Here is a 22,727-nt window from a genome sequence, read left to right as displayed (position 1 = left end):
TCTGTCAATAAAGAATTTCAAATAAAAATACCACAGCACTAGTGTAGACCCTGTAAATTAGTAATCCTGTTTAGCACTTTGTCCATGTACAAGGTTTTACATTCATACATTACAAGATAATTTGGCACAAAGTTTTATATGATTATTCCTACTCTACAGATGGGTAGTGTGAAGTATTGTGATTTATAGGTTATACAACTAGTCGGCAGAAGAGCTAGCAACTTGTTAGATCATAGGCAACTCTTGATCCTCTGAATCATGGTATACATGTAAGAGGTCTAGTCAGATGCCTGATGAATCTGATTGTAGCTGACAAGCCCAATTTCAGGGCAAGGCTGGCCTTAAGGAAAATGGTGCTTTGGGTGAACTTGTATTTTTGCATGCACCTAAGTCAGCGGCACTGCTGCAGGCAGAGGCTGAGGCAGGTGAGCAGGGTGCTGGGGCTCAGTCTGGCAGGGAGGTGGAGCAGTATGGTGCTCCAGGCAGGTGAGTGGACAGGCACCACTGCTCTGTGTGAGCAAGGCGGGCAGACTGGAGCAGGTGCCATGCAACCTGCATGTGCCCAGCCCAGCTCCTTCAGAGCAGTGGTTGGAGGTCGGGGGCAGGCTGGGCTGGGCATTGCTCCTCCAGCTTGGGGTGGAGATTGATCGGCCCAGGCCAGGGCAGGGGGAGAATGATACTGTGAGCGTGGGCTACTCACATGTATGTGTATGTATGTGATACCCTCCCTGACCATGGCACCCTGGGCAGTCACACACATTGCCCACCCATAAAGCTGGCCCTGTTCAAAAGTGACACAGCTTGTTACAAGTTTCACAGATCCATGTTGTGTCTGAGTCGGAGTTCAAGTTAAAGGATGCTGCTCTCTTCTTTCTCGCTTTGCTTCCATTCTCTAGATGAAACCCGCTTTATGTTGAGCTGTACCCAGTGCCAGATGTTCTCTCCAGATTGGACAGAATTCTGCTTGCTCCTCCCAGCTTTCTGTGTTGAATGACTTCATATAATTTTTGCACACGTCATGGTACTACCATAGAGGGTGAAAGCGGTACCCCACTTTCTAGAGCCATCTCAAATCTTGGACATGTAGATTTGGTCCAACCAGGAGTGGTGGCACACCAGACATCCACTATACAATATATTCTAGGGCATATGGTCTCCTCCCATTCTCCTGACATGGCTGTTCCATTGCAACCTCCTCTTGATAGTGGTTTCTAAGTGTGTCAGCCCTGCACGCTTCAGTACCTCTGTGTTTGATATTCTATCTTCCTACTTTATTTTTAAAATCTTATGCAGACATCTCATGTGGAAGTTGTTCAGTTTCTTGATGTGCCTATCATATGTATTTCATGTTTCTGAACCACAAAGCAGGGATGACACTACACAAGTCATGTAGATTCGCGTCTTCACATTAGTTGATAGTTTGCTGTTATACCATGCATGTTTCTGTAATAGCCCAAAATTATTGGCTGCTTTTCCAATTCTGTTAGTTCAGTCTGAAGGTCAAGATTTCTACTTGGTTTCTTTGATCAGCAGGAATCTCACCTTCAGATGGAACTGACAGAAATCTGAAAAGCAACTAAGAACTTCAGGTTAGATAGTAGGATTGGATTATAATCCTTAGGACGTAAAAATGAAATTTATTCTTTTTTCAACTTTTTAAGTGTTAATCAGTGTTTATTGATACATGGCAGTGGTAAGTATTTCTTTTACCTATATCATATCAGAATGGAATTTTAAAGGTTATTGTTGTTGAGGACATGGGATCTTATTGTTTCTCTTGCTTTTTGTTTCAGAAAGATTAGGATGCATGTCCACACTAACAATAAAATAACACGAATTTACAATGTTATTGGCATCCTCAGAGGAACTGTGGAACCAGGTGAGGTTTGTTTGTATAGACTTAAGATACTCTTATGTAGCTTGAGGTTCAACTTTGAGATTTGGAGAGGGGAAGGCTTGTTGGGTCATCCTGACACTCTGATCACAATATTCCCCAGAGACCTATAAAAGAATGATAGTTCTTGGTCTAAGACATCCCAGTTTTAGAGAGTCCCTGGCTCCTCATTCCCTCATACAGCCTGATCCCAGCATTTTCTAGCACAACACAAATGATGAAGCCCTAGCAAAGAGATGAACAGGACTCTGGATCCTAATTCCATCATTGCTAGAGTGTCCAGACCCTGAACTAAGGTCTGAATCCAAATTTATTTCATGTTCTTGTATCTAAAACTCTGAATGTAAATGCCTGGGTGTTCCATAGTTTCATAGTTTCATAGCAGTTGGGGGTCAGAAGGGACCTGAATAGATCATCTAGTCTAACCCCCCACCACTGGTTGGAGCAAGGACCACTTCCCTAGGAAGTTGGTTCCAGATCCTAGCCACCCTAAAAGTGAAATAGTGCCTCCTACTCTCTAACCCGAACCTATTCTCCAGCAGCTTCTGGCCATTGTTCCTCGTCACCCCAGATGCTGCTGGGGGGAATAGGACTCTTCCTATTTGCTGCTGATCTTCCCTAACAAGTTGGTAGGCAGCCACCAAATCCCCCCTCAGCCTCCGCTTGCTGAGGCTGAACAGGTTCAGGTCCCTCAGCCTCTCCTCTAAGGGCCTGTCCTGCTGCCCTCCAACCAAGTGGGTGGCCCTCCTCTGAACCCTCTCAAGGCAGGCCACATCCTTCTTAAAGTGCGGTGCCCAGAACTGGATGCATTACTCTAGTTGAGGCCAGATCATTGTCACGTAGAGGGGGAGTATCACCTCTCTGGACCAGCTTGAGATGCATCTTTGGATGCACGACAAGGTGCGGTTGGCTTTGCTGGCTGCGGTTTGGCATTGGCGGCTCATGTTCATCTTGGAGTCAATAATGACTCCAAGATCCCTTTCCACCTCTGTGCTCACAAGGGGGAAGCTCCCCAGCTTGTATGTATGCTCTGGGTTCCTTCTCCCCAGGTACAGCACCATACATTTGTCTACATTGAAGCCCATCCTATTACCATCCGCCCACTTCTGTAGTCTGTCTAAATCTAATTGCAGCCTCTCTCTCCCTTTGAGCATGCCTACCTCTCCCCACATCTTGGTGTCATCGGCAAACTTGGAAAATGTATTTTCCACCCCCTCGTCCAAGTCGCTGATGAAGATGTTGAACATTGTAGGCCCCAGGACCGATACCTGAACAGTAGGCCTCATACCTGATTCTGTTCATTGTTTTGCATTCTGCAACTTGGGCTCATCTAAAAAGCTCAATCAGTTGGATCCAGTTTGGGTTTTTTTCTCACACTTTTTTTCCAAGTTATATGGTTGTAAAAGGGAACCCCTGCCCCTGTTACTAGTGGGGGTGGAAAAGAAAGGCAGTTAAGAATAGCAGCGCAGGTGGACTGAGCCCAGGATTGATAAGGCCAGGTGGCTAATGAGCAACTGGCCACAACTGGTCACTGGGTGGAGTGGACTTAGTCATGTGCCTAGAAAGAGCTTAAGCTGGGGGATATAAGCCCAGTTGAGGACATATCATATGGAGGGGCTTGCAGCAGGGAAAGGAGTTCTGGAGAGCACAGGCACTGCTGGAGATAGAAAAGCACACAAGCCACCCAGGGAAGCTGGGGAAAAGACTTCTAAACAGGTAAGGTCTGCCTGTAGCATTTACCCAAGAAGGGAGACTAGTTTTCTTTTGAAGCAGCTGGCTTGAGTTTTTTTGTTTGGTTTAAGCTTGTGACCAGAGGACCAGGCTACAGGGGTGAAGGAGGCTACAGTTGTGGCTACAGGGGTGAAGGAGGCCATGACCAGGGTGCCAGGGTGTGCTACAGGGACTAGGAAACAGCCCCAAGCCATGATGCATAAACTAACATACTGAGATGGAGCCACAAGGGATGCTGGGGGAGTCTGATTTAACTTAAACCAGGAAGGGGTCTGGGACAGACATTGCATGAACTGGTTTGACCCAAATCAGTTAAGTCTGATACTACATTCAAGTAGGGTTCTCTCAAACCAGTTTCAGCCATTTTCAAACTGGTTTACGTGCACTGAATGTCTGTTCTGTTACAGGTCTAAACCAGTTTCTGATCACTTAAACCAGTGTATGTGTAATGTCTGTCCCTAGCCCTGATGTCTTAGACAGTGGACCAAGGTGGGGTGTGGCCAGAGAAGAAAAGGGGGCCCAGGCTATGGTAGCTGAAGCCCTAACACGCTGTCAGAAACCCATGAGAGCAACCCCTTAAAGAGGGAGCATTGTGTGGGTGCAAGTGGATAAAAGACGCAGGTAGGGGGACTGGCCTGAGTAGACAGCCTAGGTTACTCGCAGGGCTGCTATTGGTCTGAACTCCACACTCCCTAACAACAAACAATATTCAAGTCATAGCAGGCAAGAAAGGGGAGGTACAGGAAGGCTGGGAAAAGGAGCTGGCAAACAGAGCAGACCCTACCTGTGTTACAGTGGTAAAGATTTTTAGCAGCAGACCATGTAGGTACAAATTCAATAACCTGGAAAAACTGCAGAGTACTTTTGTATTGGCTTGTGAACTTCAGTAAGATCAGCAGGGAACTACTGATTTTATTTTGAAAAAAGGCCTTATTGTATAAAGTTTAAATTAATTAGCAAGAAACCAAAAGAACTGATTGGAATTAAAGGAAAAGACTGAATACAGATAACCCACATGTATTTTCAGTTTTAAAATATTCTGTATGTCTGTTTCCAGACAGGTATATTATCTTGGGAGGTCACAGAGATTCCTGGGTATTTGGTGGTATTGATCCAACCACTGGTACAGCTGTTCTTCAAGAGGTTGCTCGGAGTTTTGGCAAATTGAAGATGGAAGGTAACTAATCTGTTGTAAATGGGAGAAGTAAATCACAAGGGCTGGGGAAAATATAATTTCTGTGAGGCTATTTTCTCTCTGCGTGCATCTCTTTTGATTTGTGTGTATGGATGCATAAACCTGGGACACACGGGGAAATTCTTAAATGCTGTATTTACATACATACCACATGCACCTTTTCCCTAAAAACCAGCCTCCTCAAAATTGAAGTGTGTACCTTAAGTGGGGAAGTTAATTTTTCTTCACTGGAAAAGAAGCTAGTCTGGAGACACTGAGTGTGTCTCCATGAGATGCTATGTTACCATAGCAATGAGCTACGGTGACATAGCGTTGTTGGGCACTAACCATGCTGCTGCTACTACTATGCAGTAGCTTCCTGCTGCTGCACAGCAGGGTCAGAAATGACCCGTGTGCCACTGGGACTTGCTTTAGCAAGTGCTAAATGACTGCACAGTACTAACTGCATGGTTGGGAGCACATGTAGATGTGTCCACTGGGCATGCCATACAGCTACCAAGATGGCTGCTGCTTGTATCTGGCTTAGTAAGGAGAAGGGGCAGTTTTCTGTGTTAACCCTTTCATAGCCACAACTAAAGGCTGAGCATTGTAGTTTGTGCCCACAGCAGTCTTTTCAAGGGTCTGAGGCCTAACCCTGTGCAATGTTAGATTAAGTTCTTCTGCAAACAGTTTGGGCAAGGCAGAAGAAACTTTCTACTTACCTAGACTGTTTCCGGGGATGACACCCTGGGCATATCTACACATGCGTATTTAATGCGCATTAGCCCAATTTTTAAGGTGCATTAACAGCATGTGTCTACATGTGCGCACCCTTAATGCACCCTGAAAACAGTGATTTAAGACTATTTGAGCCTAAATTTGATACCTGCATAAAGCATAATGTGCGCATTAGCACATGCACATGTAGGCACATGCCTTAATGTGCATTAGGCTAATGCACATTTAGTTTAGGTGTACATAAAAGCATGTGTAGACACACCCTCTGTGTCCCAAAGAGAACTTACCCTATGTCACACAATCAGGCATGACTCCTGGGGGGGAATTCTACATTCTACCTTCCAGAAACAAGGGGTTTGTTTTATTTAGGGGTATGTGGTATGTAAGACAATATGGTATATATCTGCAATGAGTTTACCATGACATGTAATCTAAATTGATTACATAGTAACTCTCATTGTTAGTGCATCATAAGCCATTTAGTGATATGTGCAGTGACACTGTTATTGTTATTTACAATAAAATATTACAGTGGGTGTAATGATCTGAGAATTTAAAAACTGATGATTGGTGAAAGTTCAAGTCTGATGTGATAAGTGGGTGTCTGGGGGGGGGATTTTTTTAAAGTGCCTATCAACTGTGGGGGTCTTTATTAGGCTTCTCTCTTGTAAGTTGAATGAAACTGTGTGTTGACAGGTTGGAGACCTAGAAGAACCATTATTTTTGCTAGCTGGGATGCAGAAGAATTTGGATTACTAGGTTCCACAGAGTGGGCTGAGGTAAATACAGAATATTAAAAAGCATGCTAGACGAACAAGCTATGAACTGTGCCTTCCTGCACTGGAGCCTATGTGAAAGCCCCACTTAAGTCAGTGGGGCTCCATGCAGATGCTGTGTGTCTGTCTACACGGAGTTCATCCTAGGATCAGGGTATAACTGCAATTTGAAGCACAGCTGAGCCTCTATCAGGAGCTGTAGATGCAATCATAATATAAACACTACCTAACTAATCATGAAAATCTGCATGCAGTAGTTCTTCTAAAGTGTAAAAAATTATAGGACTGTCAGCTTTGAACAGAACAATTAAGAAGTATGATCAGTTATTGCCTGAACTCATCCTGAATAATTTTCGTTCGTAATCCTACTCGTTTCGAAACATCCTGACCATATGCTATCAACCAAGTAACAAGTTTACCCTTCCGCAACTACAGGAGAATGTCAAAGTTCTTCAGGAACGGGCAGTTGCTTACATCAACAGTGATTCTTCTATAGAAGGTGTGTCTAATTTTTTTCCCAGTCTAGTGACTAAATTAATTAATTATATTTATATGCCTCCCTTCTCAACAAAGGTTCAGGGTAGCTTCCAGTAAGAACAGAATAATTTACACAACAGGAGAATGAAGAAGAGAACACAACAACTTTAAAAGGCAGCTAGATATAGAAGATGTGATACAGAGTGGATAACATAAGACTACATTGGAAGAGAAAAGTTTGTGGAGAGAGGACCCGACTCATTTCTCATTGCATCCTCATAGCTAGTAGTACTACCATGAGTGATACCATAGGTTATCTATCAAAGGAAGTTTATCTTGTCAGTATAACCAACACCAGAAAGGGTCAAGGTTGAGTATTTATATTTTAATGAATTCATCACTGTGTAATTTCAATTTAATTTGAATTGAAAGCTGTTTCATAACATATTTACTTTGATACACAACTCTTGTCTACTCTACAATGTTCTGCCAACATAGTTCTAGTTCCCTTTCTGCCAGAAGAGTTATTCCACCTCTCTTGAATGGGGCGTAGGAGAAGGTGAATGGGAGGAAGAAGGCTTGCGCTGCTATCCAACAGCTAGCAGAGGACATGTATAAACTTTCCCGTGCCGTCTGCTAGCTGCCACTGACCCTTATGCTCCAGCAGCACAGCTGTTACAGTGGACCCACCAGGAGCCCATGGATGTGTATGTGGTCTGGCAGTTGGGTTATGATGGTTGCTGCTGGCAGAACCAGATAAAGTGTAAACAGGGCCATAGTCGAGACTTGGCACAATATCACACAGCACCAACCATTTTTACTCAATTAAGTTATTGCCTTACCTCGTACATGACTTTACAAGACAACTTGGTATCATTTTAAACTTAGCTTTTACTGGGGATGGCACATGATCATGGTAACAGCTACTGCAACCACCTTTGCCCACAGTTTGGACCAGCGCTTGTGTGTGCTGGTGGGGCCAGCTGCCCAGGGAAGCCTTTCAGCTGTGTTGGTGTCCCCATAGCAGCAATGAGAGTACAAGAAGAGTGCCCATTAGGAGGAAGATCCACTATTACATGGTTCTTTACCACTAGTACAGGTGCTCTGAAGGGCCTGATACATGAATGCTGGCAAGAAGCTGGAGTTTATTTGCTGGTCCCAGCTTCAGATTTAGGGTCAGGACAATGCCTGTGTCACATCAAAGAGACTAACTGGTTCAGAGAGGTATAATTTCATAGGCAACAACCTACTTTGTGAGATGCTATGAACGAATTAACATTGCCAAACACTGCCAGTCCATTCATAGCATCTGATGAAAGTAGACTGTCGCCTACAAATGCTTGTGCCTCTTTGAGCTAGGTAGTGCAGGGACACTGCTCTGATGTGCTGTAATTATAGCGCATTGGAGCTTGCTAATTAGCATGCTTCAGCAACCTCCATGTATTGTGTATTCAGTGTCCCCACACTTCAAAATGATGGTGGGACACTTGAACTAAAGCTCATCGAATGAGCTTTAGTTCAAATACCCCCACTGCCACTTTGAAGCATGGGACACTGAATGCATGAGGTGCTGTGGGTGCTTTAATTAGAGCATCTTTGAGAGCCACTCTAATTAAAGTGACTCCACCCCACCCCACCCCTGGATCACCTGTAAAGACTATGGTTACATCCTGCCTTACATTCTTCCTGACTTTAGATTAAATGACTAACTACCTCTGTGATCATGGGCTAATGTTCACTGACTCTAGCTACTTAGGAGCAAGGGTGCGCAAGTCAAGATCTATTAGGGGGTGAGCTGCTGCTAGAAGGATCTGCTGTGACTTGGATGCAAGCCCCCAGAGCACTTGCAAGCCAGAAACTGGACTGTATACACAGGGGCACTTACAAATTAATAAACCACTGTGCACTGAGGGCATAAGACTTGCTGTTTGGCTTTTCAAATTTTTTTTATGTAATAAAGAGGTTTAATAAGGATGTATCATGGGCTATTGAGACTGCCCTGATGAGCTGTGTGGTATGCATCTCTGGGCTGCAGTAACAGTGAGTCTGAGGGGGAGCATGCTAGATCTGATCTGTGTCTCAGCCATGTAAAACCAGTTTCTCTGTCTTGCTTCCTGTGAATGGAGGAGTTGAGTAGTTTTAAGGAATTTCTAACAGGTCAGGAATTTAATGTTAACCTGCTTTCTCTGAATGATCTTCATCAAAGAATAAGTGGGGGGAAATTAGAAGTAAAATTGCTTTCTACATTCTCAGTTGGAATTAAGTATAAAGAAGATAATAGAGCTCTTCCTTCAATTATGCAGTCTGTGAGAAAAGAAAAGCAGTATTTTATGACCAAGGAATCTCTCACAAATGAAATAATAACTTTATTCCTGCTCCACATTCTCAGCATGTGTTGGAACAAATCTTTTGGGTTGATTTTGGAGACAACATGATGTTGCAAGATCAATTTGCTGCTTAATCATATCAGGGATCCTGGTTTTCTCTGATTTAAAAATTACAAATTCTCTGATAAAAATGGTAAATTATCTGATTTAAAAAAACAAAATCCACAATTAAAATTAAACTGTTTGAGCATGGTCATGTGTGTAATTTCTAATTCCTAAAACAATAAATGTTGGACACGCTAGTAATGTAATCCAGAGACGCTTTTCCTTTTAATTTTTTTTCAACTTATTACATTGTTATAGCTGTCAGTTTAGTTTTATTGGGAGTTCAAATTCTGTCTGTTCAGCACCGGTCTAAAGTGATACCAAAATCTATTAACAACTTTAACAAAACAGCCTATCAGATATGTGAAAGCTGTTGTTTCTCCCTTGAGACCACAGTTTGTTATCAGAGTTAACAATCACAGGATATTATTGGAGTCTCTAGAAAGACTTGTACTTCCTTGTCTGGCTCGGAGATGATGACAGTTTCTTTTGAATGTAGCCTTTGCTCCCATAATTATAACTCTGTCATTTGAATACTGAGTAACTTCACTGCGTTCCATGATGCCTTAAATAAGCTTCTGGCTGGTGCAAATGAAGGAAGGAGCCGCTATCTGCTTATTCGTGTGTGGTTCTACTTGTAGGTGCATTGTCTATATAGGCTGCCTGTTCTTTGCACTAAGAACGCTGCCTGGATGGGCACATCTACATGGATGCTTAACTGCACAGTAGCATAGTTTACTGTGAAGTAAGCATGTGGGTCTACACATGCACATTTACTATGCAATAGACCTCCCTCATCCTGAGTAAATTTGCTACCTGAAAATGCAGGTAGCAGATTTACTCAAGATTAGTAATGGTGCAATAGTGCTCATGTAGGTGCCTAATCAGGAGCAAAATCTGCTCCTGGTCAGCCATCCACGAGGGGGTGGGAGATGGTTCAAGTCCAGGCTGTTGTGGCAGAGCCTGCCCTAGCAGCAGGCAGCTGTCCCCCTGCCCTGACAGCAGAGAGCTCCTAACCCCCTGCTCCGAGATCATGATTTGGGGAGGGGGGGGTGAGAGATGAGTCTCCCAGCACCAACTCCGAGGTAGCAGAACTGGTGCTGGGAGCTCCTTGCTGGCAGGGGAGCCTGTTCCCCACCCCGCTCCACGAGCACTAGGGAGTTTGTTCTCCACTCAACTCTGCACTCACAGAGTAGGGCAGGGAACAAGCCCCACAACCTGTTCCCCATCCCCAGCTCCAGGATCACGGAGCAGAGCAGGAAACAAGTTGCCCAGCCTCTGCCCAGCATGCAGGGTGGGGGCTGTGAACTGTCCTGGTCAGGGACAGGTCCCAGCCCCATGCCCTGATTGGGTGATTGATGCACAGGGCTTAGAAAGAGCTACAGGGGTGGGTAAGTCCCAGGCCCCTGCCCCGATCTGCTGGTGGGACAGCTAGCAGTGAGCTAGCTGGTAGCTGCCCCACTGATGGATTGGGGCAGGGGGCTGGGACCTGCCTCACCCCTGCAGCTCTTTCTGGTGCTCCCTGCCAGCCCCTGGGCTAGAACCCAGGGTGGGTCTAGGCCCCCTCCTCTTCTCCACCCCCCCCCCCCGGTGGTGGCAGGGGCCCATTGCAGAGTTACAGGAAACTTGGTACAAAGAGCAGCAAATCTGTTCCCTAATCCCCATATGTGTAGACACCTGTCTGAAAGCACTTACTCCAGATTAGTTTACACCAGAGTAAATTTGGGCCAGGTCAAATGCATGTGTAGATGTGACAATGTTCTGACACAAAAGCTTATCTCCACTGGCTAATCGCTATACTTGCAGTCAACAAAGACACTCAAGGTAGATGCCCGCACTTTATAGGAAAGAAGAAGCAGGCGGAAGGATTGTTCTGCGCAGCTCCCTCTGGAACTTGCTGTCTTCCTTCCCCATCCAGTATAGATTTGCTAATACTAATAAATAATAATGTTCCCTGCCTGCCACATTTGTATATTGAAAAGTCCATCCTTTTTCACAGGCTTCAGGAAAGAATGGGGCTGGGGAAGGAATTTTGTGTTCATGGGACAGGAAGAATAGTTTTCTAATCTTAGGAACTCCCAAGGGTTTAAATTTTATGCACTTGTGTTTTATAATCTATGATGCAAATGCATTAGGTTTAGAAGCAGTGCTTTCTGTAATCTGACTCTAAATGCTTTGTATTTGTGTGCATTTTGAGCCAAAATATGCAGTCCTTGCTTGGCCAAATTTCCCTGTAGAGGATCTCCCCTTGGAGAGCTTTGCCCAAGTAAGAACAGTAGGGATCTGTCCCTTAGGGGGCAGATAATACTGCTTGAAAAAATATTTCTTTTTCTGTTTTTGGTTTTCAGGCAATTACACTTTAAGAGCTGACTGCACCCCTCTCCTCTACCAATTGGTGTATAATCTGACAAAAGAGGTACAAAACTGAAGTGTTTACTGTATATGCCTTTCTCATAACTGACATAATACTCAAGTGTATGATGAACTCCTTTATGTTAGACATGTTATGCAGCATTTTCAGGGTGTTTATTTCTTCATCTCCTCCCCTTATCATTGTTACTCCCTCCTTGCATTCCTGTCTTTTTTTCAACTCAAAGACATTTCCCTAGGAGAATTGTGTGCAAAAGGGGGACCCCCCTCTGCCTAAAACCCAAAGTTGGACACCTCCATTTAGAAGCAGAGAATTGGAAGGAATTCTCAGGCTCTTCATCCAGCCGACTTCCTGCACACACGGAGAATTTGCTGTTCCTGAGCCATGCCAGACAGATGGCTATCCAGCCTCTTTTGAAAACCTCAAATGAAAGAGATTCCTCAGTCTCTAGGTAGCATGTATTATTGTCCTACCACTCTGCTATTGGGAAGTTATCCCTGAGATTTGAACTAAACTTATTTTTGATTCAGCTTAAATTCATGCCCTCATGTCCTGCTCTATCTAACAAAGGATGACAACTATTTTCATCCTTCTTTATGATCCCTTCAAGTATTTGAAATGTTTTTAAACTGTTGCCATGTTGCCGCTTAATTTTCTTCTCATCCAAACTAAACATACCTAATTCCTTCAGCCACTTCTTGTACAACTTGTTCTTCAACCCCTTTTATCATTTTCATTTCCCACCTCTGGATTCAGCTTCTCCACCTCCCTCTTAAAAAGCAGAACTGCACACAGTGCTCAACCCAAGACCTGACCAATGACACCTAAACTGGTGCTGTCACTTCCTGTGTCCTGAATACTTCTGTTAACATGTAACAACATCACACTGCTGACTTATGTTGAATTTGTGATTCACTATCACCCCAGACAGTTCTAGTGCCAAGCTAATTATCCACTATTCTGTGTTTGTGCATTTGGTGTGTAGCACTTTACACTTGTTTGTGCTGAATTTTTTAAATTTATTTTTTACAGCCTAGTCCTCCAATTCATCAACATCCCTTCAAGGCTTACTCCTGTCTCTTGAAAGGGTTTGCAACCCTTGTGAATTTTTATCATCTGAAAATTAGACCAGTATATTCTTTATCTCTGTATCAACCTTGTTAATTAAAATCTAAAATAGCACTGTACCCAGAGCAGATTCCTTTGGAACCACGCTGGAGATCTCGTGTTGGTCTGATTCATTTATAGTACTCTTTGCTTGCAGTCATTCAACTAATTGTCCATGTAATGATAATTCTGCCTTGCCCAAATTCTGCTTCCTTTCTTTTGAGAAAGCCATGTGTGGACTGTGTCGGAAGCCTTTAGATAGACAATTCCCATCAAAATACCAGATATTTGAAAGACACAAACATATCTAGGCCCTGTGCTGATGTTAAGCATTTGAATGCTACAGAAATGTAATACAGAACAATGGATGTCCCCATAAGCACTCGGTAATGGAATACCCTTTTCTTGTCAGTGAATTCCCAGAAGTACATTGCATTCATTCATATTTTCCAGTGGTTCATTTATCACATAGAGGTAGGTATATTGTAAAGAGCTGTCACTGAGAAGCCTGCAGTCTCCAAGTTATTTGAAGTTGGTTTTGGAACAATCTGTTTTTTATTTCATTAGTTTGCAGACAAAAAAAGACAAAGCTGTAACTCTTTTTTTCTTTCTCACGCATTGAAAAATAGTGGTAGCATTTTCTGAGTCTCTGTCTTCATTCAGAGGACATTTTCTTAATTTTTTTTTCCTACTCTGCTGTCTTCTTTGAAGGGGGGGACCTAAAGGCTGGTGCTACAGTTTTTTCCTTATAGCAGTCTGCTGCTTCTTGCTTTATCTCAACATACATGGACAATGTCAAGAACTCATAGGTTTTTGGACAAAAGGATGTTCATGCTTGATATAGTGATGCCTCTGAAGCAGCTAAGTTATACTACTCTCTTTAAGATTGTAGCAGTTCCCTGCGTATGTTGAGAGTCCACCTATGGAGAAAGACAATACAAGATCCAGTCCCATTTTATCCTTTGAGACAGGGCATTGATATGTTTGAAGTGTTATTAGCCATATGCATAGGGTTGAATTTCACCTGTGGGGAAACAGCAGGGCAAGGAGACTGTTGCGTTTTAATGCAAATGTGAATGGAGGCTATCTGTAGGTGTCAAAGTAAGTTTGTGCTAAGCATAGTCCTGAACAGAAACAGGGCTCAAGATGTCTTATGAGGTTTCGAAATCATATAACTGCATTGCCTGATTGCAGAGGTGACTTCAGAGGAGACATAAGCTTAATCATGATCCTGAATTGAGATGCTTAGTTACTTGCACCTTCTTTGGCCTTTTTCCCATTGCAAGGCTGGAATAACTACATAGCCACATGGTAGCACTTGCTTTAATGCAGCATTAATCACCTCTGTCCTGTTTGTCATGTTTTATCATGTGTTTATACCTGCAAAACTGTATGTGCGCTATGCAGATCCCCAAAGTCTGGGGGGAGCTCGCTCAGTCCTAGGACTGGATCTAAGCCATTGCAGGTAACAAGAAGAGTCTTGTAAGGCTTGTTAGGTGAAGAAGAGAGCAAATAGTTTTTATATCATCTGATAATAGCTTGGCCCACATAATCGGGATAAAGTCTATACAAGGGCACAGAGTATTTTACTCCATGATGTCAAAGTTCAGCTTGCCCTTATTAATATATCATTTTCAATTTAGCCCTAAAGTCTGACCAAAGTGCCCTGGAAATGACAGCTGGCAGGCAGTCGCTTCAGAAAATTGTTGTTTCTGCTAGCTGCAGACCTAATCTCAGAGGTCAAAACCTTTAAAATTTCCAGTATATTTTCAATACTGAAAGTGAACCTATACCTTATTTTTGTAATGGTTTATCAAGCAAATTTGTTCATGGGGCACTTTCATGTGGTTCTCTCTCTCTCTCTCTCTCGTCAAATCAGTGTAATTTTAGACACCTTTTTAAAGAACCCCACTTATCTGCCGTTATAATCCTTAAAGAAGGAAGGCCAGTGCTTGGGTTCCTGGGTCAGGAGATCTAGATTTGGTGTGCAGCTGAGCCACAGTTCTCCTAATAACCGTGGGCAAGTCATTTTATCTGATCTCAGCCTGTCCCCATCTGTATGATCCTTACCTTGTCTACCTGTGATTGTGATTTGCAATTTCCTTGAGGTAACGATTATTTATCACTAAATGCATGTGCAATTCACTGTGTAATAGGGCTTGAAACTCTAGATGCCGCTGTAATATAAATAATTATTTTTATGACTCAGATCCTGCCCTGCAGTACAGTTCTTCATCTTGCACAAAGCAGCCATAATGCAGTCTTAGGCTGACTGTGAAGTATTTCCCCTGCGTCAGCAGTACCTTGAGGAGACTGGGACTGTCTGTTTCCAGTCTCTGGCATGGAGGATATTCCTAATGGGAAGAGGGTGAGGCTGGGGAATTTCTGGGTGTCAGAGCAGTCTCTTGGGACCATGGGGACTAGATATAAATCGGAGGATCCCAACTGGTCCCAGCACTGAACTGGTGTCAATGACTTCGCCATTCTCCACCCGTTCCAAGTGGATCTGGGATGCAGCCCATAATTGGGGTCTATGCATTGTAAATAACACATATAAGGTCACATGTGTGCCTGTGATTTTAGGTGAAGAAGTATATCAATTAGCACTTTACATCTCTAAACCTAAATTAGAAAGTGAAGCATTTTTAATAAGAGCATGTGCTTTGCCTCTCCAGATCTCAAGCCCTGATGAGGGCTATGAAAGCAAGTCTCTCTATGAGAGCTGGCTTGAAAAGGACCGCTCACTAGATGATGATGATCAACCCAGGTAAGTCTATTAAACTGTAACAGGTGTTCCCTTCAATCCCTCCTTCCCTTGGTATTTCAAATGTTTTGTAGGGTTTTGTTTGAAGGACATCTTCAACAGTTAGGATACAAAATTTTCTGGTAGAAGATGACCATCTAGCAATATCTATGATCTAAGAGCACTTTATAAATCCACACCGGTAGCATTGCTGCCAATTCCAAAATTAAATCTCTGAATGCTTAGAGGTCTTATTAATAAAATGCATTGGAAAATAATTGTAGTGTAGTCATAGATGTATAGGGAATTGTATGGAGCTCAAGAGGTCTTCTAGTCCAGTGGGGGCCAACCTTTTTTGTAGCCATGCCACAAATTAGCCTTGTACTCCCCTGTAGTCCTTGCCCCATCCCTGGTCAGCTGCAAGCCACACACACAAGCTGCCTGCGCCAGAGGTTGGCCACCCCTGCTCTAGCCCAATTCCTGCACTGACGCAGGATCAAGTTGGTTAGGATAGCCAAGTAGTTGAACTACTACTCCATCCAGTTCCTTTTAATAAGTCTGAATGCTTTTGTACTGCTCTATATTTTTAGATATAGTTGACTGTAAAAGACTAACACCTTTGCATATTTAAATATACAAGGTGACCTAGAGCAAACAGTGCTGAATTCTAAAAGATCCCTTTTGGAAATTATACAGTTAGTTGTGTGCTCCTGACTGGCAAAGGAAAGTCCCTAATTACGAAATGGAAATAATTATACTATTAAGGCAAGTGGGTTTTAACAAATGTTACTTGTCTCAAGTGCCCCGAGCCTGTGGGCCGAGCCTCAAGCCCCAGCTCTCATAAATAATCCCAGTAAATTAGTGAAGTTATTTCTCACCTTTTTAAGAGCTGCTTTCCAAGTGGATCATCAGCTTTACTGGCTTCAGTGAATCCCCACTGGCTAAGAAGCATGTTAAATATTTTTAACATGCACACAGATTATTTTCCTAAAAGCATGTGTATGCTCATAATAAAAACCTTAGCCAGAATTTTATGTCTGCTCCCCCGTGCCCCTCCCCATTATTATTGAATGCTACTTTTATTTTTGGTTATGTTACCATATCTATCCAGTAGATGGTGGTGTTCACCTATAAGTAACAAAGGCAACTGCTTTTTATACAGTAGAAATTCTTTGCCCAGCTTTAACTGTATGGTAATCTCCCACGAGTATGGAAATACATCTTTGTAGATAGTCTCCCAATTTATTTGAGTGCTGAAGAGGTTTTTAATGCTTGAATCCCCTGATATTTATCTCTCTCACCTCCTTTTCCCAAGTATTCTATAGTGATGACTTTGTCCAAAACCATGTTGGTTTGAAATTTTGCTACTAGCCCTTTGCATAAATATTCAGTCATAGTTTAGATGTAGTCAGACTGTAGTCTCATTTTGGTACCTTTTTTTGCTGCACATAGAATCAACAAACTGGGCTCAGGCAGTGATTTTGAGGCTTACTTCCAGCGATTGGGAATTGCATCTGGCAGAGTTCGTTATACCAAGAATAGGGTAAGTCCTCTAAGTTGCCTGACAATAAAACCAATTTGTGGCTTTATTTTGAAAAGTTATCTGCTTGACAGTTGTACACCTGTTTCAAAGTTTTTTTCCGCATGTAAAAAGATCAACATTGGAATTTTGCAAAGCAATAAAAATGTGAAGAATAATTCACCTATTATAATGAGGTGTGCATTTTAGACACTTACATTTAGATAGACTACTCTGTGACCAAGTGGCTATACTATCTGTCTTTAGACATAGCTATTAATCCAACATTCATCAGAATCTTCTTATATATATATATTTTTTTTTAACTCTAGTAACATGCTTTATCTAACTAGTAAAAATCACCCTTCTAAAGGACCTTGCTAAATGAAAGGTTTGTCCAATTTTTCCTTTATTTTTGGAAGGCAACTGTCCAAAAAGTGTAGTTTTATGTTTAACCCAGTTTATAAAATGTTTTGCTAGCAATGCTTGCAAAACTCTTACAATGATGTTATGGCCAACTGTAGTTTAAGATATCTGCTAAACTTGCATTTTTTTTTAATGAAAAATTAAGGTAAGATGGTTAAGCAATGCCTAATTCTGCAATAAACATTTTTTAGGATTTATAATTGTGGAGCTCTGTATATTTGCAAAAGGTCCATTATAGAACAGAAAAGGCTGGAAGTCTGATGCCTGGGGAGGGGAGAGATGAGGATGGGGGTGAAGGGCTTGCCATTCTGTACCTTGTGTAGACATTTCCAGATTTCTAAGATGGGTTCTTGAACTGTATCTTTTAACACTCAAAGTGGGTAGAGAAGTGCAAGTGATTACAAAGAAATGGACCTTGTGATCTAGTCCTCTGTTCTGATGAGTTTACAGCATTTCAAAAGCATAGCTATAAGGTCAAGAGCAGCGGGAACTAATATAGTCGGTACAGAAAAGAGGTAGCATCAGAGGCTTTTTCAGGTTGGGACGTAAGTAGTATCTCAAGGAAAAGGGGAAGACAACATGACATAAATAGTGAAAGACCATTCAATGTACAGGAAATTTAGTTGGAAACAGTGGCAGGTATGAGAAAGTTAAGAATGAAGAATAGGAGTATTATATTCCATTGCAAGGTAAGGAAGAGGAAATGAGGGAACGGATGTAGCTAAGTGCACCAGCCAATTAGTCTAATTGTACAGGATTCCAATGGGACTACACATGTATGGATTGGACACTCGGACTGGTTTTCTTTTGGGTGCTATGCACAGACTTTTCAGAGGTCAAGATAATCCCAGAAAGAAGGTAGAAAAAGAAGAAATGCAGTACCCTCTCACTGTTGGGAAATACTCCATGGATTCAGATTGGCTTTGTTCCGTAAGAGTTGCATGGAAAATCAGCGAGAGAGTGTCACACATCTGGAAATTTGTGTTTTCTCACTTGGAAGCTAAGGGATCTCTGGTAGTTTTAGTCTGACCCCTCAGGTAGTTTGAATTTAAACATCCCACATGCTTGATTTTTTTTTTTCCCTCTCTCTTTCAGAAAGCAGACAAGTATAGCAATTACCCAGTCTACCACACTGTCTATGAGACTTTTGAGCTAGTAGAAAAATTTTATGACCCCACATTCAGGAAGCAGCTTGCTGTTGCCCAGTTACGAGGCAGCCTAGTCTATGAGCTTGCAGACTCGCATGTCATTCCTTTTAACTGTCAAGATTATGGAGAGGCCTTAAGAAAATATGCCAAGCGAATCTATAATTTGGCCAAAAAACATGAAGAACAGATGGAGACTTACGAAGTGTCATTTGGTGAGTAATAGCCCTGTGGTCTCCAAACACTTGGATGTCCTAATTTAATTAGAATTGCACCAAGGCAAGAAATATTGGGGGGTGGGTTTCTGCCCCTAAATAGCCAAACTGTTCCTTTGCATTTCAGTTGTGCCCCTGTACCAGAATTAACTGTTTAAAATCTTCCCAAGAAATGTATCACTCTATAGCACAGCCTTAAAACTTTGCTGTCCAAATATCTATTATACCATTGTCCTATATCTTGCTCGTATTTGCAGTAACCAAGAGCCCCAGGCATAGACCATGAACCAATTGATGCATGCCAGGGTATTGTTGGCCCTGCTGGCTACAGCATCACACTGCCGGCTCATGTTCATACTGTGGTCAATTATTACCCCCAGGTCTGTGGTGGCAGGTGATGGGGGATCTTCAGTCCTGCTGCCTGATGAGGCAGCAGTTACACAAGCACCCATGTCACGAGTTTTGCCTGTCAGCAGCTAGGGGTGCCAGGTCCCAGAACCCCCCTGCACCTATCTTCTTGACAGCTGGCAGGCTTCGTGGCCTCAGCAGGGGCTAGCAGGCCTGCAGCTGTCACCCTGCTGTGCCTGAACACATGCAGAGTCACCATGTCACGAGTTTTGCTTGTCGGCAGCTTGAGGTACAGTTTCCCCCAAACCCCTGCACCTATCTCCTTGAAATTTGGCAGGCTTTGTGGCCTCTACAGGGGCTAGCATGCTGGTGGTTTTGACTCTGCTGTGGCTTACCATGTGCACGTGACATGAGTTTTGCTTTCAAGAGTTTGGGGTGTAATTTCCCCAGACTCCCTGCACCTATCATCTTGAAACTTAGCAAGCATCATGCCCCTGGTATGAAGGAATGGAATGGTAGAAGGGGCTACCATTCCAGCACGTTTCATCCAACTCAGGTTAGAAATGACAAAGTTATAGGCTGTTTTGACCTTCCCCATTATATCCTATGGGAAAAATGGCAAAACTGTTTCAATGGGATGGAACAGATCAGCTGTTTCGACTAGAAACAAAATTCAAAACAGAACAATATTCTGTTAAAACAGACCGCTGCTGTTTTGCACAGCTCTATGGGTCTTATGTCCTTTGGACCCTGAGGGGCAGGACTGGACTCTGACTCCTGCAGGAGTGCAGATAGTAACTGCTGGTTAAAATATGACAAACATAACAATAGAGTTGTTATAGAAATATAACACTAACATGGCTCAAAACTGATCAATTTTCTTCTTTCTAATACCCATATCTTATATGGAAAAATGCTTTATTATGTTGAAAAGCCACAATTTCTTGGGGGATAAAAATCAATGTAGAAAAAAAGACTCTGGGGGGCGAGGAGGGAATTCAAGGATTATTATGCCGGAAGAGACTAGTATGGTCTTTTAGCCTTACTTCTTGCATGATAGAGGCTATAGGACTTCTCTTAATGAATTCTTGGTTGTATTGCAACATGCTATTTTGCCAAACAATCTTTATTTTAAATTTTTCAACAGTGGAGAATCCACTACTGCCCGTAGTTCGTTAGAAATATAAGACGTTACCTGGGAGATTTCTTCAAGTTTAGTACACTGTGTTTGCAGACAACAATTTTTCAGCAGTCACAAAGCCCTGATAAAAATAACATGCCACACTTTCTCACCTATAGCACACCCTAGAAAATAACACACAGCATAAAGGGGGGAAAAAGCTCTTATTCTGTAGTATGGTTAAATAAGTGGGTAGCAGCTGCTGCTACTCAGTTCCTTAACCAAGCTTGCTCCTGAGCCTGCTGTCAGCCTGGATGAGGCCCATGGACCAACCCCACAGGCTGGCCCAATCCATGGCACCAGGTCCAGGGATGGGTCTAGCCATGGACCAACCCTGTGCGCCCGCTAAATCTGGTGCACTGGGCTGGGTCTTCCAGCTGGGGAGATCTCTGCAGATCCAGATCTTTGGCAGCATTTGGGCAGCAGCAGCATTAATTGTTGTGGCTCCCAGAGACACCACTACCACCAAAAAATGTCCAGAACCATGAGGGTCTATATATCTTGCATATGATGCATACCCCCAAATTCTCCTTGCTGATTTGGTGAGAAAGTGAGTGTTTTATGTGAGAAAATGCAGTACAATGTCACGGGAAGGGAGTGGTGGAGACAAGGGTATTGTAGATGCAGAACTTGGTAAGTAAAATCTGGGCAGCTGTTTCTAGGTAGTGAACAATGCCTCGCATTATGGAGGAAGGCTAAAATACCCCCAACAGTTCTTGTTAACTTGAACTGAGGGGCTGAATTCCTTCTTGAACTGGTTTGGATTGGTTTGACCCTGAGTGGATGAGCAAGACTCGCCAGCCAGTTACGGGAAAGGAGTCTCACTGCTGTTTAGCACCAGCATTCCTGCCTGTGTCCACAACCCACGTGAAGGTCAAGTTTCTTTTCAGCTGCCCTCACGGGAATGTCAGATACATGGAGCCACCTCATGTCCTCTAATTACTATTATCATATGATCTCTTCCTTGAACTTACAAGCAATCCAGGCTCTTTCTGAACCTATTTTGCCAGGGATACCATTCCAGAACTGCACCTCTCAAATGGCTATTATCCTCAGTGCTAAAAATGTGCACATTGTTTTTAGTCTAAACCTGCCCAGTTATACTGTTCAGCCAAAAAGATCTCTTTCTTTCTTTTTTGGCTAGGGTGAAAGGCCTGTCTGTTATCAAAGTTTCATGCTTACTCATTTCTGCAGCTGCATGTAGATACTTACAAATGTGACCAAATTATCTCTTAATCTTCTTTAATAAACTAAATACATAGGACATCTTGAAGCTGTCGCTTGTGGCCATGTTTTTCCAGTCCTCTAATCATTCGTGTAGCTCTCTGAATTCGCAGCCAAATCAGCTTCTAATATTATACTTTTGCTTTATTGTTACTCTTATACTAAAGTAGCTGGAATCATAGCAATCTTCTAGAGGGTACATGAGAGGAAGGAACAAGAAAGCAGAAAAGGGGGTAATATAAATGGGAAAACAGGAAGACTAATTGTACGTTATTTCTGAGATTGTTCAGAGAGGGTGCAGTGCATCAATAATGACATGAAGTGTTCCCTTTTATTATCCATAACGCAGAATCATAGGAGTAAAACAGCAGTCTAACAAGCTTAAAATATTTGCCAATGCCAAATGTGCAAAAATTGAAAGTCTGGCTCCAGGAAGTCATAGGGTTGGCTTTATAAATATAGGAATGGGTGGGGTTTTTTTGTTTTGTGGTGTTTCAAAACACTTATAAATAGGGTATACACTTCATACCTTCCTCTGCAACACTGAGGAAAAGATACTTTACATAATCACATGATTGCAGAGATTACCAAAAACACCTCATCCTATGTTATCCATGATAAAAAAAAAATGGCATATATGGATTTCCAGTGACAAATGCACTCCTGTATGTTCAGATTACCTTTCTTTTTCATCTTAAATCCTCTTCTAATGCATGTGAAACATAATCTGTTGATACAACATGCCTGTGATGTCAACAAGGGCTAAACTCTGTCCTTGGATGCATATACAACTCCCATCCAGAGAGAGCTACACAAATGCAGCCAAGGACCGACTCATCTAACAGGCTGAGAACTTAGTTCTCTAAATGCACTTGAAGGGTAAACATTGGGGAAAGTAGAGAGTAAATTAAGCTAAAGTAGAGAGGAATAAGTAAGTGGCTATAAATAAACTTAAGATGAAAATTAGAATATGATTTCTAATGATGAGCAGAGCGTGATTCTGAAATGGTAGGAATTCTTGGAGCCAGAAACCTGATTAGTTTTAAGATGAAATTTGATAAGTTATGAAAGAGATTATAGGACCTAGTTACATCAGGGAACTGGACTTCTGACTTGGTCTTATACCATAGGATCCTGCATTTCTCTATAAAGGACTGGTAGGAGATGCCTGACAAAGATATTTTTACATCAACCAAGATCTTCTGTGCCACATGGCTCAGTCTGAGT

General features: G+C 42.5%; 1 protein-coding gene across 8 annotated transcripts in view; it reads left to right on the top strand.

The window, feature by feature from the left end:
* Window positions 1-22,727, top strand: part of LOC106737083 (N-acetylated-alpha-linked acidic dipeptidase 2) — an 88,284-nt gene that overhangs the window by 26,227 nt on the left and 39,330 nt on the right. For all 8 annotated transcript variants that reach the window (XM_019496398.2, XM_019496399.2, XM_019496396.2 and 5 more), the window contains 8 exons: window positions 1,794-1,879; window positions 4,683-4,802; window positions 6,234-6,316; window positions 6,749-6,812; window positions 11,571-11,638; window positions 15,376-15,467; window positions 16,896-16,986; window positions 18,484-18,748. In XM_019496398.2, the coding sequence (XP_019351943.2) occupies window positions 1,794-1,879; window positions 4,683-4,802; window positions 6,234-6,316; window positions 6,749-6,812; window positions 11,571-11,638; window positions 15,376-15,467; window positions 16,896-16,986; window positions 18,484-18,748 (869 nt within the window). The remainder of the gene's footprint in view (window positions 1-1,793; window positions 1,880-4,682; window positions 4,803-6,233; window positions 6,317-6,748; window positions 6,813-11,570; window positions 11,639-15,375; window positions 15,468-16,895; window positions 16,987-18,483; window positions 18,749-22,727) is intronic.

This window comes from Alligator mississippiensis, chromosome 1, assembly GCF_030867095.1.
Source record: "Alligator mississippiensis isolate rAllMis1 chromosome 1, rAllMis1, whole genome shotgun sequence".
NCBI classification, from domain to species: Eukaryota; Metazoa; Chordata; order Crocodylia; family Alligatoridae; genus Alligator; species Alligator mississippiensis.
This window is presented reverse-complemented; position numbering and strand designations above follow the sequence as displayed.